Source organism: Sapajus apella, unplaced genomic scaffold (genome assembly GCF_009761245.1).
Source record: "Sapajus apella isolate SASKATOON/1434 unplaced genomic scaffold, GSC_monkey_1.0 scaffold5, whole genome shotgun sequence".
Classification (NCBI taxonomy): Eukaryota; Metazoa; Chordata; class Mammalia; order Primates; family Cebidae; genus Sapajus; species Sapajus apella.
Window position 1 is genome coordinate 35,371,658 of NW_022436945.1, and position 17,271 is coordinate 35,388,928.

At 31.6% G+C, this 17,271-nt stretch overlaps 1 protein-coding gene across 7 annotated transcripts in view; it reads right to left on the reverse strand.

Moving 5' to 3' along the window:
- Positions 1 to 17,271, reverse strand: part of GABRA2 (gamma-aminobutyric acid type A receptor subunit alpha2) — a 153,560-nt gene that overhangs the window by 14,512 nt on the left and 121,777 nt on the right. For all 7 annotated transcript variants that reach the window (XM_032274081.1, XM_032274086.1, XM_032274082.1 and 4 more), the window contains one exon: positions 4,457 to 4,659. In XM_032274081.1, coding sequence (XP_032129972.1) covers positions 4,457 to 4,659 — 203 coding nt within the window. The remainder of the gene's footprint in view (positions 1 to 4,456; positions 4,660 to 17,271) is intronic.

Consider the following 17,271-nt stretch of genomic DNA (forward strand, 5'->3'; position numbering starts at 1 on the left):
AAACTTAGACCTATCTTAAGTCCTATTAGATATGTGATCCCCACCAGGTAACTTTATTGACCAATTCTCATTTATAAAACAGAAATATTCCCAGACATATAGAAGCACGTAATAACAAAAAATTATTCCTTATTATTCATCATATAAGCAAATATAAGAGAAACTATAACACTTTGAATATTTGCCTTTAATAATTCATTAAAGAACTGAAGAGTAAAATGATCTATGTTTTAGAATAATTCTGACTGTCATAACGCAGAGATGGATAAGAAAAAGACATGATTAGAGTTAGAGAGGAGTTAAAAAAACTGTAAAAATTATGAGAGATGGTGGAGATGTGGTCTAAGGTATGTAGGGAGAATAATGGACAAGATTTAATGGCTGACTAGATATTGAGAAATACTTCCAAGTTGTGGCTTATAAGATTAGGTTGTGACATTAACTGAGGTACCAACTGCTGATGAATAACTGAATATGGGCAGTGGAAAGATAGAACATCAATTTAGGAGACTGTATTGTCTTTGCTTGTGTTATTTCTTTAATCCTTTATAAAACAGATATTGTCATATTCAGGTTGAGATTGAGAATGATTGATTATATTCAGGTAAAAATGTTCCAGAAACAGGTTAGATACATGATCTTGTAAGTTAAAAGGTGCAGTATACTTACTGATAATGACCTTGAACAGTAAAATAAAGGCATGGGTTTTAAATTTTAGTTTTGTAATATCTCATTAACTCATACCACATTTACTGAGCACCTAATACATGAAAGGGTCCATACAAAATGCCTTGGACATTTATTACTAAAGAAGGGATTTATTAAACAAATATGGTCATTGTTACAACCAGTGAAGAGTTGAGACAGAAACATGCAATATACAACTACAATAAGGGCTCTAATGCAAAAGAACAGAATTCTGTATACACTTATAATTCAGACCTAATCATTTATAAAGGCAGAGGATGGCTCAAAATTTTCCTGAGGAATAGATGTTTGTGCTGAGGATGGCAAATAGGGGGACAGTATGCTTAGTGTTGCAGATATTCATGCAAACATGGTCAGTAAAACCCTTAAAGTGAGAATCACACAGTGAATACTGAAAACAAAAACTGCATTAAAGAAAATAGAATTGACTGTCTTTAGGGATAAACAAGAACAGATGCCAGGGAAGCTAGGTCCAGTCTGAACTCTGGCAGAGAATCAAAAAACATAAAATGAATACTGGCAGCTGCCAGGATGTGAGCAAAGATAGCTGATACTCTGAAGCTTGATTTCAGAAAGAAAAGAAGAGAAAAAGTTGCTGAGCTGGGTCTGAAGTAAGATTCTGGAGCATAACAGTAAAAAGGTTTAATGGGGATTCTCTGAGAAAAATAGAAAAAATATCAGATCTTAAAATATAAGGTTATTTGTGCCCTTCAGCTACAAAATGGTAAGTGAAAAGGAAATTAGATTATAGTGGGTCCGGATTAAGGTGAAAGTGATAAGATAACATGTTTTTAAAAAGCTTGAATATAGAACAGAGGGTAGAATCTGAGGATATGGAAAGAAAGTGGAATAGGATTGGAAAAAATTTTCCTCAGTAAATTAAGCATATTAAGCATTTTCATAAGCTGAAAGAAAGGAGGCATTGAAAAGAATAAGATAGCTTTTGAGACATAAGAAACAATAACTAATGAGAAGGTTTGAGAAAGCAACAAGAATGAAAGAGATCAAATCAAGGGCTGGGGTGAAAGAATTTGTATTGAGCAGAAAGAGGAAAGGAGGAACATTGGATAGGAAGAAAAGTTCCATAGGAGCCTGGGGTTGCATAAATAGATGCTTTTGTATATGAAAAGGCATAAAAATTTGGAGGTGGATAATCTGATCCAGTACTGCATTTTTCTAATAATAAGGTTTTCTCACCTAATTTCACAACTGATGCTAAAAGTAGTGTAAAGTCCTGCCCAAGTTCACAGAGCAAGGTAGCTTTGCTGTTAACATAGGGCTCAAACGTAGCTTGAATATAACCGAGAGTATTTATTTATTTATTTGCAAAAACTAAATTTAAGTATCAGTGCACATTCTAAATGTAATATGTTGACTGTGTAATCCACATGTAGACAGGTTAAAGGCCTATGTCTTTTTCTTAAAACATACAATATCAATAAGTAGCTGAATCATTATACTTATGCGGCAAATTGATGCTTGGTATTTTATGAATTTTCAAATAACTTTTCATGTGCTTGTTTGATTGACAGATAACTACATTTGCTCATGTTTACTAATGGCAAAACAAAGGGCCTTCCATAAGCCCGGTTAATCAGAAAGGACACTGAAATCAGCCTGTGGATAAAAACTTTCTATTTAAAGAAAATTATAATTTTCTACTTAAAATTAAGTCTAAGGAATATTAAGGTGAAAGTATATTACACTGAAATATCTTTTAGACAGATAAGCTATTTTAATGCAATCTTCTTGATTTCCTTTTAGTTTTAAGGAGTTTTTAGTTCTTATACCTAAGGTAATTTATGAAACAACTCTCAAAACTCATCTGAATTATGAAATTGGATAGAGTATCCATTGGTAAATTTATTATAAGCTTTTTAAAAAGATTTCCATGAAGGCAAAGAAGTTTTCTCACTAGTATTACATTTTGAGATTTAAGATCAGACACTCATTTATTCTTTCACACATTAAATATTTCTAAAATGCCTGCTAAGGACCAGGCACTGTGCTGGGCACTCTAGCTATGGAAAAGTATACGAGAACAAGCAGTGTCTGATATATGGTTCTCCTGAACTAAACCAAGCTAACATACACAATGTTAGCTCTTTTCCTGAAAATTAGGTTGGGATCTCAGTGATTTTGACATAAATTTTTCCTGGCTATGTGTAATTTGGCATATGGGTAGACTTAAATCCACTATTCATGAGTAGTAAGTTATTGTTTTTATAAAATATTATCAATTATTTGTTTTTCACATTTAGAGGTACTTCTGTTTTCCAATGTCAAGAGTTGAGAAGGCATATCATTTCATAATGTTAATTTGGCACTCTCTAATATTAAAATAATATATCAATACATTTATATATGGGAATTCATGGCACAAAGCATTTATCTTTTGTGACTTATTTACAAATATTTAATATTTTAGCCCCCCAAAATTAGCATGAAAGTGGATGTATAATCAATATAGCTTAAAAAATAATTGCATAGATACCATGAAAAAGCAGTATACTATATGGGCAATGAAAACATAAATCAACATTAAAATGTAATAGAAATGCTGAAACAGCCCAAAAGTTAAGCATATAAAATTGATAATATTCCTTTCCATATTTATTTGTTGGCTCTGTTAGTAGGCAAAACACAACTTATAAAATTAAATGAACCATCAGTTTCATTAAAATTTCTATGGCTCACAAAATTAAGGAAAAAGAGAAAGACTTTTAAACTATAACATTTACGGCTTGTATGTTTAAACTGTGATATAGTCATAGAAATGAAAAATATTATATTCAAATAACTGAGAAAAAAATCAAATCTGTAAGTAAGTTATTCCAAATGAAATAAAAGAAGCATTTAGGTGAATACAATGTTAAAGAAATTATCTGAATACAACATTTTACTAATAAGAATGTAGATCATTATGATACATTCAAAGACTCCTCTTAAGGCAGATAAATAATCTATAGAGTATGAAAGGAAGCAGCTGTTACATCATTCCACAAATCTCCCATTAGATTCAGTACTTGAAACCTAGTACAGCAATAATCTCAAAAGAAGTTATTCTTAAGAACAAATAACTTTTACCTTTTAGACTGTATGAGCAACGTAAAATTTTTAGGCATTCCAGCACCCACAAATTTATTCCATACAATATGGAGAGATAAAAAATGCTATACGGCCTTTTACAATCAATCAACAGAGACTGGAACAGGTGAAGAGGATTCAAACCATTGCTAGAGCCTGGAATTTTATTATAGCTAAAATAAATGCCCATTTTCTTTTTCCAATCTCTTTATAATAATGTAGTGTGGTGCTAAAACTATAAACTCAATCGTCAGACAGGCAGATCTGGGTTCAAGTACACCTACTAACAAGTTGTGTGAGCTTGGGCAAGTAAATAACTTTACTGTTTTGCTTATTCATCAGTAAAAATGAGAATTAAGAAGACAGTCTAGTAATAAGGATGCTATAAAGATTTTGTGAGAGAGCATACGTAAAACACTTAGCACAGTGCCTGACACATAGAGCTCAACAGATGCTACAGAGTGGTGTTAATGGAAGGATTACTACTGCAAGCACTCCTAAAGGGTTTCAGGCAAGAACACTTTAAAAGAAATTGATATGATTCTAGCTCATATATAGATAGATAGATATCTTTAATGTCAGTTTTTAGAAACATATCTGTTACAAGCTGAATTCATTAGGGGATTTTCTTAATAATGATAACATGGAAGTTCTCACTTACCTTGTCATTTACTACACTCTTCCCATCCCAAGCCCATCCTCTTTTGGTGAAGTAATTAACAGTTGCAAACTCAATTAGGGCAGAGAACACAAATGCATAACAAACAGCAATAAACCAGTCCATGGCAGTCGCATAAGCCACTTTGGGGAGAGAATTCCGAGCACTGATGCTTAGAGTTGTCATTGTTAGGACAGTTGTTACTCCTGCAAAAGAAAAGACGGGAACTGAAAACATCAATAGGTACTAGCAGGACAGCATGGGAAGTAGTTTTTATTCTCCCTCTATTCCCAATATTTTTGCTACTTTTATCCACTAAAAAATAATAAATAAATCAATAAATACTAGAATACAGTGTAAAGTCAATTATCTTAAATGGTTATAATATTTCTTGAAGCAATGACTCTGAAAATGCTTTTGGTTTCCATTTTTGTATTAAAAAAATCCCTTTTCCTCTAAGTACTAATGAGGTTAAAATAACTGGGGATACGGATGTAGAATTATCTACAAGGAAAAGCAGGCATGTTAAATGGGTCCATTGCCAAACAACATTAATTTTTTTAAATATTATAAAAGCTTCACATTAATTTGTTCATCATTTATTTGAATCATGTTAAGCCATGGACCAATAATCCACAGAAGTGATCATGAAGAAACTGTGATTTAAAAATACTTCAAGCATGGCTATTTAAGTATGAAATTAATTCTGGATTACCAGGACATTATGAGGACATAATTATCTTTTATAACATAACTTAGAATCTTTAAAATATAAAGCAAGCCACTAAAAACAAAACATCATAAAATATAATTCATTATTTCATAATTTTCTTTGTTTAAAAAGAATGCATTTCTTTTCCTTTTAACATACAGCTTTTCTGACAGTGGTAAGGGAAGCCACAATTGTTAAGAGAAAAGAAGGCCATAATTCAGGAGATAAATTGCATTATAAGTCCTCAAAATGGCTACAATAGCCTGCTTTATCTGGGATTCAATATAAGTTTAATTATGTGCACTGGAGGTACATTAAATTAAAAGAAAATATGAAAATATTAAAGAAATGTTCATTTCTATTTGAAGGTTCTTTCTATTTTATTTTCCTTTAGGATAAATCAGTATTTTTATTCATTTAGAGTGCAGTTAGTAATTAAAAATATCAATAATTCTAGTAAATCATGAATGAATGCCTCCAAAAATACCATACGATAATAATGGTAAAAACGAAGCCAAAAAAGGAACTTTACTTCACCGGCAAGCTATTAAAATCAGCATTTACAGAAACATACTGTGTTTGCACATGCTAAGTTGTGAAAGGTTTTAAATTGATATGCTGCTCTTCGTTGAGATTTTTGTACAAAAGAGTAGAATATAAGACAGATATACATATGTACATACACACACACACACACACGTATACACACACACACACACACACACACAATATAGGAAATAAAAATAACAAATCAACAGCAGCAGTAAAGAAATACAAACCAAACAATAAGATACATTTTAAAAGCAAGAGTATCATCAAAATGTTACCAAAACTTTAAAAATTTGATACTCTCCTTGTATTTAGGATGATATGGAGTATTACAAATCGGTGTCATAGCTAAGAAACTGTTGTCTAATTGAGGGTCATGAAGATTAAGGCCTACGTTTCTTTATGCGTTTTACAGTTTGAGGTATTACTAGTGCGCCTTTAGTTCATTTTTGTGTGAGGGTGTAAGGTAGACATCCAAATTCATTCTTTTGCACCTAGATAGCCAGTTGTCCCAGCACCATTTGTTAAAAAGACTTTTGTTTCCCCATTAAATTATCTTGCACACTTTGTTGAGAACCAATTGACCATAGATATGTGGGTTCAATCTCTGTACTCCAAATTTTATACCATTGATCTACATATTTATCCTTAGTCAAGTTTCACACTGTTTTGATGACTATAGCTTTAGAGTAACTTGAAATCAAGAAGCTTGAGTCTCCTCTTACTCTTATTCATCATTCTTCGTCTTTTTCAAGATGGTTTTGGCTATTCAGGGTCCCTTACATTTCCATATGTTGTTATGGCCATTTTGTTCATTTTTGCAAAAGAAGTCATTGGAATTTTGATAGGTATTTCATTGAATCTGCACATGCTATTTGGTAGTAATACCATTTTAATCATGTTAAGGCTTTCAATCTTTGGACATAGGATATATTTCCACTAGGTCTCTCTCTCTCTCTCTCTCTCTCTCTCTCTCTCTCTCTAACATAAACATTTCCATTTGTTTAGGGCTACTTTAATTTCATGCAGCAATATTCTATAGTTTTTAGTGTATACATCTTTCATCTCCTTGGTTACATTTATTTATAGATACTGTAATTGTTTGCATGCTAATGTCAATGGATTTTCTTAACTTTCTGTTCAGATTGTTCATTGCTTTTGTACAAAAACACAACTGACTTTTTGTATGTTGGCTTTGTAGCCTAAATCTTTGCTGAATTTGTTTAATAGATGTAACAAATTTGATGTGGTTTATTAAGGATCTTCTATAAATAAAATCATGCCATCTGCAAGTAGAGTTTTACTTCTTCCTTTCCAATTTGTATATTTTTATTTTTATTGCCTAATTGCCCTAGCTAGAAATTGTAGTATAATGTTGAATAGAATTGGTGAGAGCAGACATCTGTGTCTTATTTCTGATGTTAGGGAGAAAGTTTAATCCTTCACCTATAAGTATGATTGCATTTTTATTTTTTTCCTTTTCCATAAATATGTTGTATTATATTTGTTTGATTTTTTTATGCTGAACCAACTTTGCATTCCTGGAATAAATCTCACTTTATCATGTAGTTGATTTTAGTTTGCTATTATTTTATTGAGGGCATCTGCATCTATATCTGTAAGGAATATGGATCTCTAGGTTTTTTATTGTGATTTGCTTCTCTATTTTGGCATCTTGGTAATATAGCCTTATAAAACGAGTCAGGAATATGTTTCCTTCTCATCCATTTTTTGGAAGATTTTGAGAAAGATTTTTGTTAATTCTTTATATGTTTGGTAGAATTCACCAGTGAAGCCATTTGACCTTGAGGTTTTCTTGACTGAATGTTTTTTTTTTTTTTGTTTACTAAATTCATAGCTTTATTTATTATAGGCTTATTCAGAATCTTGAGTCAATTTTGGTCATTTGTAGTTTTAGGAATTGTTATATTTAATTTAGATTATCTAAATTTTTGACATAACAATTGTTCCCAGAGTTATTTTACACACACACACACACACACACACACACACATATTTATGTCTCCCTAACATATATGTATATATTTTACCCAGGCTGAAGCACAGTAATATGATCTTAGTTCGGGGCAACCTCCACCTCCTGGGTTCAAATGATTCTTGTGCCTCAGACTCCCAGGTAGCTGGGTATACAGGAGCACACTGCTATGCTCAGCTAATTTTTGTATTTTTAGTAAAGACAGGGTTTTGTCATATTTGCCTGGCTGGTCTCAAACTCCTGGCCTCAAGTGAGTGATCTGCCCGCCTAAGCCTCCCAAAGTGCTGGGATTATAGGCGTGACCCTGGTCACTATATATATATTCTCTAACTGATACATATACATATGTAATTCTATATATGTATATGTAACATATATATGTATGTAACACATATATATTTATATGTTCTCTGATACATATGTAGAATTACATATATATATATATATTCTCTAACTGATACATATATAGAATTACATATATAATTTATCTATGGTCAGAAGTGATATCCCATCTGCTTTCTTGATTTTAGCAATTTAATTTTTTTCTCTTTTTTTTCTTGGTCATTGTAGCTAAAAGTAAGTCAATATTATTGATCTGTTAAAAAGCCAACTTACAGTTGTGTGGTAATTTTTTCTATTGTTATTTCTGTTTTCTCTACAATTTATCTCTAACACGTATTTTTCTTCCTCTTGCTTTGGATTTAGTTTTCTCTTTTCTGCTTTTCAAAGAGGATGGCTAAGTTTTAGATTTGAGAATTATTTTTTCTCTTTTTAACATAAGTGGTTAGGAATACAAATTTCTCTGTAAGAACCGACTTTTGTTATTTTCCATTAAGTCACATTATTTTTTTCTTTTCATTCATATTAAAGTATTTTCTAATACCGCTTGTGATTTCTTCTTTGATTCCATGGTAATTTAGAAATGTATTGCTTAATGTTTATATATCTGTACATTTTCTTAAAAATTCTATTCCATTTTAGTGTTAAGAACATACTTTGTAATAATTCAATCTTTGAATTTATTGAGACTCGGTTAATGGTCTAATGCATTATCTTCCTAGAGAATGTTCATGTCCATTTGAGAAATATGTGCATTCTGTTTTTTATGGGTGGAGTATGTTAGGTCTAGTTGGTGTATTCTTTATTCAAATCTTCTAATTTTTGCTGATATTCTGTCTAGTTATATTCTTCTTTTTTTAAAATTTGAGATGGAGTCTTGCTCTGTCACCCAAGCTGAAGTGCAGTGGTGCGATCTCAGCTAACTGCAACCTCTACCTAGTAGGTTCAAGTAATTCTTCTGCCACAGTCTTCTGAGTAGCTGGGATTACAGGTTGTCATCACCATGCCCAGCTAATTTTTTTTCTTTTCTTTTCTTTTCTTTTTTCTTTTTTTTTTTTTTTTTGTATTTTTTAATAGAGACGGGGTTTCACCATGTTGGCTAGGATGATAATGAACTGCTGACCTCAGGTGGTCCACTGCCTCAGCCTCCAAACTGCTGGGATTACAGGTGTGAGCCATCGTGCCTGGCCTAGTTACATTCATTTTTTTTAAGGTGGGACACTGAACTCTTCAACTAATATTTTTGAATCATTAATTTCTCCCTTCAATTTTTTCACTTTATAATTCACATATTTTAGAAATCTTTTATTACATGTATAGTTACAATTTTTACATATTCTTGATGAATTGATTCTTTTGTCATTATATAATGTTTATAATTTTTATATATTCTTGATGAATTCATTCTTTTGTCATTATATAATATCATTTGTCTTTTGAAGCCTTCATTTCTTATTATTTATCCTTTCTGTTATAAATGTAGCCAATCTAGATCTCTTTGGCTGCTGTTTGTATGGAATATGCTTTTCCATCCTTTTACTTTCAATTAATATGTGTTTTAGAATCTAAAGGGATTTTCTTGTAAACAACATATAGTTAAATCATATTTTTTGGATTTTTATTCATTAAGTGAATCCATAACTTTAGCTAGTGAGTTTAATCCATTCATATACAATATAATTACTGATAAAACAGACTTACTTCTCCCATTTTGCTAATTTTATATGTCATATCTTATATTTTATCAATTGTCCCATTAATTCCATTTTTTGTCAAATAGATATTTTATAATGTACCATTTTAACACCTTTGTGTTTTTAACCACATATTTTTGAGTTATTTTCTTGGTGTTTGCCTTAAGAATTAAAATTTATGACAATCTAATTTGGATTAATACCAACTAAGTATCAAAAGTACATAAAGTTGCTTCTATTTAGCTTTGTGTCTCCAAATTAATACTTTTACATAACAAATTATATCTCTCTATATTGTTTGCCCATTAATATAAATTTATAATTATGGTTTTATAAAGTTCTTTCAAATTTGAAAGAATAAATGAATTAAAACAAAAATACATTGAAGTTGTATTTTATATATATATCTATGCAGCATATCTTTACTGTTGTTCTTTATTTTTTCTTGTGGAGAAATACTATCTACTATCTTTTCATTTCAGCCTGAGGTGGCTTTTTAGCATTTTCTGTAGAGCAGTTCTGCTAATGACAAAATTTAGTTTTTGTTTACCTGAGAATGTTTTATTCCTACTAAATTTTGAAGGATAGTTTTGATGAGCATATAATTCTTGGTTGAGCATTTTTTTTTCCAGTATCACCTCATTACCTCTGGTCTCCATTGTTTTTGTTGATGTGTTAGGTGCTAATCAAATTGAGGATCCCTTTTACATGAAGTGTTACTTTGCTTAAAACATTTGCTTGTTTCAAGATTCTCTATTGGCCCCTTTGACATTCCACAGTTTTATTATGATATATCTAGTTGTGATTTCTTAGAATTTATTTTATTTATAGTTCATTGAGTTTCTTGAACGTACTGATTGATGGTTTTCATCAAGTTTGAAAGGTTTTGGCCATCATGTCTTCAAATATTTTTTTTTGTTGTTGTTTTTTGGTTTTGTTTTTGTTTTTTTTGAGATGGAGTCTCACTCTGTCACCCAGGCTAGAGGTCAGCAGCATGGTCTCGGCTCACTACAACCTTCCCCTCCCAGGTCAAGCAATTCTTCGCCTCAGCATTCCGAGTAGTTAGGATTACAGGCATACACTACCATGTCCAACTAATTTTTTTTTTTCAATTTGTAGTAGATATGAAATTTCACCATGTTGTCTAGGCTGGTCTTAAACTCCTGACCACAAATGATTCATCCACCTCAGCCTCCCAAAGTCCTGGGATTACAGGTGTGAGCCACCTCGAGTTGCCCAAATATTCTTGTTTACCTTTCTCTCTCTTCTCTTGTTCTGTGACTACAATTTATTCATGTGTTGATATGCTTGATGATGTACAACAGGTCTTACAAACTTTGATTAATTTTCTTCATTCTTTTTTTCTTTCTATTACTAACATTCAACAATCTTAATTGGTTTATCATTGAGGTTACTGATTTTTCTTTTTGGACTGTCTGAATCTTCTGGAGACCCCCTCTAGTGAATTTTTCATTTCAGTTATGGTAATTTAAACTATAGAATTTTTAATTGTTTCAATTATTAAATAATTTATATCATTTTATTGATAATATGTTTGAAATATCATTACTATACTTTCCTTCTGTTCTTTGAACAAAGTTTGTTTAGCTCTTTTATCATACTTAGCATAGCTAAAGTCTTTGTGTAGTTAGTAAAATGTCTGGGCTTCCCCAGGTAGAATTTCTAATGAATATATTTCTTTCCTGCAAATGGGTTATACTTTCTCTTTACTTTGCATGTCTCATATTTTTTTTTAAATTGGACGTTAGGAATATTGTAATATGGCAAATCTGGAAATCAGATTCTGGTCCTTCTCTGGGGTTTGTTGTTATTGTTGATGTACTTATTGTTTGTGTATTAGCTTTTCTTAACTAATTCTATAAAGTCTGTATTCTTTTTTAGTTAGGGGCTACTGAAATCTCTGTTTTAATAGCTTAGTGAATCATCTAATGATAGGACAGAATATGTAAATATTAGCTATTTTTATTCCTCCTATTTTTCTTACTATGACAGATTGACAATCCCTCAACCAAAAATCTCAGATTTAATATTCTCTAAATTATTAAATGTTTCAAGTGCTAAAATGAGTATTGCAGATTTCTGATTTTGCAGATATGTGTGCTAAACCCGTATATATTCTACAAATGTTCCCAAATCCAAACGCTTTTGGTGCCAAGCATTTTAGATAAGGGATAATCAACCTGTGCTGCCATTCTCAAAAATCTATCTTGCTGATATGCCAGAAAAGCAACAACAACAAAATCTGAGAGCGACCTTCAAACTACTATAAGAAAATATAGAGAAAAAGGTGTATGATATTAGTTTGGGTAATCATTTTTTAGGTTTGACTGCAAAAACATAGGCAACAACAAAAAAATAAATGAGTGAGATTAGATCAAGATAAAAAGTTTCCATATATTAAAAAAATTAACAGAATGATAAAAACCTGTGGATTGATAGAAAACATTTCCAAGCCACACACTGAAAAGTGCTTAATTTACAAAGTATATAAAAAAACTCAGTCACCTTTCTAGAAATAAAACAAATAATCAAATTGAGAAACAAGCAAGGGACTTGAAAAGATATTTCTCAAGAGAAGACATATAAATTATTCAGCGATATATGAAAAAAATGGCCAACATCATTAAACATTAGAGAACATAAATTAAAACCGTAATGAATATGACTTTACATATTTTAGAATGGCTATTAGCAAATGGACAAAAGACAACATGTGTTGGCAAGGATGTATAGAAAAGGAAACCATTGCACATTCATGGCTGGAATCCAAATTAGTATAACTATTACGGGAAACAATATGGGAGATTTCAAAAAACAGAAACTAAAATTACCATATAATCCAGTAATCCCACTTCTGGAAATGTATCTCAAAGTCTTGAAATCAGTATACTGAAGAGATGCCTGCCCTCCCATGTTCATTACAACACTACTTACAACAGACAACTTTGGGATCAACCTAAGTGTCTACCACAGGATGAATTAATAAAGAAAATGTGGTATAGATCTACAATGGAACAGTATTAATCCTCAAAAAAGAAGAAATTCTGTCATTTGAGACAATATGAATAAAATTAGAGAATATTATACTGAGTTAAGTAAGTCAAACACTGAAAAGAAAATAAAGCATCTTCTCAATTACAGGTAAAATCTGAAACAATTGAACTAATAGGAGCAGTGAGAAGAAAGTTAATTACTAGAGGCTGGGGGGTTAGAGAAACAGAATGGGGAGATGAGAGCCAAAGGGTACAAAGCCTCAGATAGGAGAAATAATTTTGATATTTTTTTGAGAAGAGTTGCAGAGTATGGAAAATATAGCAAATAATTAAATTCTGTAGCTTCTATTTCACTAAGAAAATATTTTTAGTATCCTCATTACAATAATGTTCAATATTAGAGGTGATAGATAAGTTAATTAGCTGAATTTAATCTTTCCACATTGTATTCAAAATCATAACATCACTTTGTACCCCATATTTATATATACAACTATAAAGTGTTAATAGATAATAAAAAAGACAGTGTAGAAATAAATGACATACCAAACTCTGCAATGAACACTGCTTTCAAAAGCCAGAGTGGCACACTCGCATATTGACACAGAAATACTTTGAAAAATTATTGAATACTTGCATTATAATTACCATGGCAATATCAAAGAACAAAGTAGTGCTATACATTGATTTGACTACAAATATTCTGCATTACAAGTTTCATAATTCAATTTGAATAAAAGTATACATAGTTGAACTTATATATCAATATAAATATACTTGTACAAACGTACTAAAAAATCAAAAAACAAACACCTACAGTTACCACTTGGGGGAAAATGTGGCATTTAGATTGAATGGAGAAAATTAAAATGGACTTGTGGCTGACTTTTTGTTGTTTTATATTTTTTGCTATTTTAAAGTGAAATATCAGAAATAAAATTAAAGGATAAAGTCTCTAAGGATACAATTTAAGATGGTAATATTAGTTATTTGTAGGAATTAATACTGAGGAGATTTTATTATTTTCTTTTTCTGTGGTGAATCTGCTTTGCTTTTGTGATTAAAAAATACAACAATTTTAATTTAAATCAAGAAAACTTAATGGCATCTATCAATTCTAATTCAAATGTGAATCTTGGAATATTTGATAGATGCATTAATACTGGTTAATTAAAAAAAACATTTACAATAAATGGAAGTCCAAATGATGGCAAGTCATAAGTTGAATTTTATTTCTAAGTTATAGTTTAAAATTAGATTTTGGTGTATTCATTCCAGGCAATAAAACATTGCAACAATTTTAATATAAACCTACTATGCAACAATCTTCCCCATATATAAATTACATTTTCTTTCATCTGATTTTGGAAATTTGACATTATTAACATTGTCTCTACGTCCCCTCCTCCTTCCTTTCTTTCCTCCCTTTCATTTTGTCTTTTTACTAGAAAAAATACAATTCTCAAATGCCACCTTTTCTGCTTCCTGCTTTGGTGTAGCCTGGTCTCATCACACTATAAACAGAAAACAATGGACATTAAACAAAAAGACAATGCACTTACCTGGAAAGCTCACAAAACTTCCATGTACCTGTCTGCCAACAATGTACATTTTTCCACACCTCATTGGGAGCTCTCTAAATGTTTCCTTAGCGTTTTTGTAACAGACTGTTTCTTTTCTATCACTCTGTGAGACCTCTACTTCTTCTGTAGGAGGCTCTTTTGTCAGTTAAAAAGGCAAAAGGTAAGGATCTTAAAGTGTTTTTGGCACTAAAGTTTTCTGTAATATGTGAAACACATGTGATTATTCCCCACACAATGACAATATCTAACTTATAGTGTTTTCATATTTTGGTTTCTTTTATATAATATTTTATATCAAAATATAGACAAAAAAATGTTAAACAATTGATGTTTTGACTCAGAATAGCTGAGCAAGTGATGTCCAAGCAAAGAGTGTTGGATGAAAATATACACTGAGAATAAAGTCAAACCAGAGGAGATGGTTTAAACAGAGACTGACACTGTTGCAGCAGCTTCCTCATTTCTGAAGTAAGGATCACCAACAGTACTTTCCAATAGTATTGTTACTAAGACCAAATAAGTTTCTTCATATAAAGCTGTGCCCTTACTATTAAAAAACGCTTCAATGCATGTATGCAAAAACTATCACCCTGAAAGCAAAGAGAGATTTAAATCAGAAACACAAAATAAAATAAAATCCTTCTGTAGATCTTTATTTTATCAAATATTTGTGTGTATTTGTGGTTGGGGTGTAGGGTGGAAGAAGAAGTCTCAGAAACCACATAGGCACGGAAGACTGCAATAGAACACATGTAAAATTGTTTGATACCACCTGCTGGTTACTTCTAGAAATGACAGAAACAAAAGATACTTTGATAACATGTGTTGAGTTTCCCCCTACCCCTTCAGCCCAAAGAACAAAAGTTGAAAAGGACAGAATATAACAAAGGTATGCACAAGACCAGGTTGTATGTACCTTTAGAAAGAAGTTCTACAGACTGCAAAACCTGAGCTATGTATACTGCAGCATTAGTAGAACATGCACTTTCGGGTACAAGAACCTTTGCATTTTGTTAAATACTGTATCCACCAAATAAACATTTACAAATACAATCTACATGTACTATAAAAGGCTATAATTTTTAACTCAGAACTGTACTGCATCTAAATCACAAAAGCATTAGAATTTCCATGTTTTAGATAGAGAAATTAGAATTTGGATGACATATTTTGTCAGAAAACTTAAGCTCATATCTGTAATATCGGTGAGAATAAAGAAAAAATTATGATCCAGAGGAAAATGTTTCAAAGTCTAATAATAATGTGAACAACACGGTTGAAGGAATTAAATTTTTTCTATTTACCTAAATATATCACAGATTTAATATGTCTAAAATTTGTATCCTTCTCCTCACTTTTCTTCCTGAAGTCCTTCTCTCAGTGAAAGGCTTCACAATCTAATTGATACCATTTTCATATTCTGGGCTGAAGTTGCAGAGATATAAAAATTTTGACAGTCTGGGAAATTGTGCATGCTGTTTACTCTACCTGGAGTGTTTTCCTTGTCACTTGTTCACCTCTTTTTTATTTAGCTACTTCCTATTTTTTTACTTAATAAATTATTACTAAGTGCCTACTAAATGTCAGGTACTTTCATAAAGACTAAGAATACACCAATTAACTTAATTGCAAAGGTTCCTGCACCCTAGAGTGCATATTCTTTTAATGCTGCAGTACATATAGCTCAGGTTTTGTAACCTATAGAATTTCTTTCCTAAAGGCACACACAACTTGGTCTTGTGTATATCTTTGTTATATTGTCCTTTTCAATTTTTTGTTAGTTGGCACAACTTTATACCCAAATAAATTATATGGATTAGAGCCTGTGTGTCTTCTCCCCAAAATGTAAAAGGGTGCTTAGTTGAGGGTAGGGGTTCATTTGTCTTTCAAAATATTTATTGAAACCACTCTACCAGTAATCCATAATCAATAAATATTTATTTTTATGATAATTGTAAGAAACGTTTTATGAAGCAAACATAAATTTAGTCCCCACTTTGTGCTAAGCACTATGTAGCTGTGAATGTAGTGTTAGCAAAGTCAGGCAAGCTCTCTAAAAGGTATAGAAAATAAGAGTACAAAACAACCCAGCATCACAACTGGATGAGGTTGAAGATGACCTATAATAGAGCAGTCCACCTAGAAGTGGAGCTTGGGTAAGGCTTCCCTACAGAAATAAGGGACAAAGTTAACGGGGTACCAAGAAAAAATAATCCCAAACTAGAGAAGAGCATGTACAGAACATCCCAGGAACATGGTGAAGCCCAGGGCATTTAGAAGGAATAGAGAGAAGGCTGCAAGGCCAGAAGGCAAAATATGAGGTTTTCATGAAAGAAGATGAGGCCAGAAGAAGAAGCAGGAGCCAGACTATTCAAAGCCTGTTTCACTATGCTAAAGTAATTTAACTTACTTTCAAGAGCAATGGGAAACTATTATGGAGTTAACATTGACAAATTAGTGACATGATCAGTATTTCATATTTAAAATACTACTTTGGCTATTATTTCTTTATACTCAAAGTAGTATTGTTTTTCCTTCCCTACCTGTTGTTAAGATTTTCTCTGTCCTTGGTTTACAGCATTTTGAATATGATAAGGCTAGGTGTGTTTCTTGTTGTTTTCTTTCATTTTTTAAATTTATCCTTCTTAGTGTTCTCTGAGCTTTCTGGATCTGTGGTTTTATTTGGACAGTTCTTGGCCATTATTATCTCAAATATTTCTTTTCTGTTCTCACTTTCTACTCTTTCTCTCTCTCTCTCTCTCTCTCTCTCTCTCTCTCTCTCTCTCTCTCTCTCACACACACACACACACACACACACGCACACACACACTATATATATATACACACACACACATATATATATATATCATTCACTCCAAATATATATAGACAGTGTCTATATATATAGACCATTCACTATGGGGGGGGGGG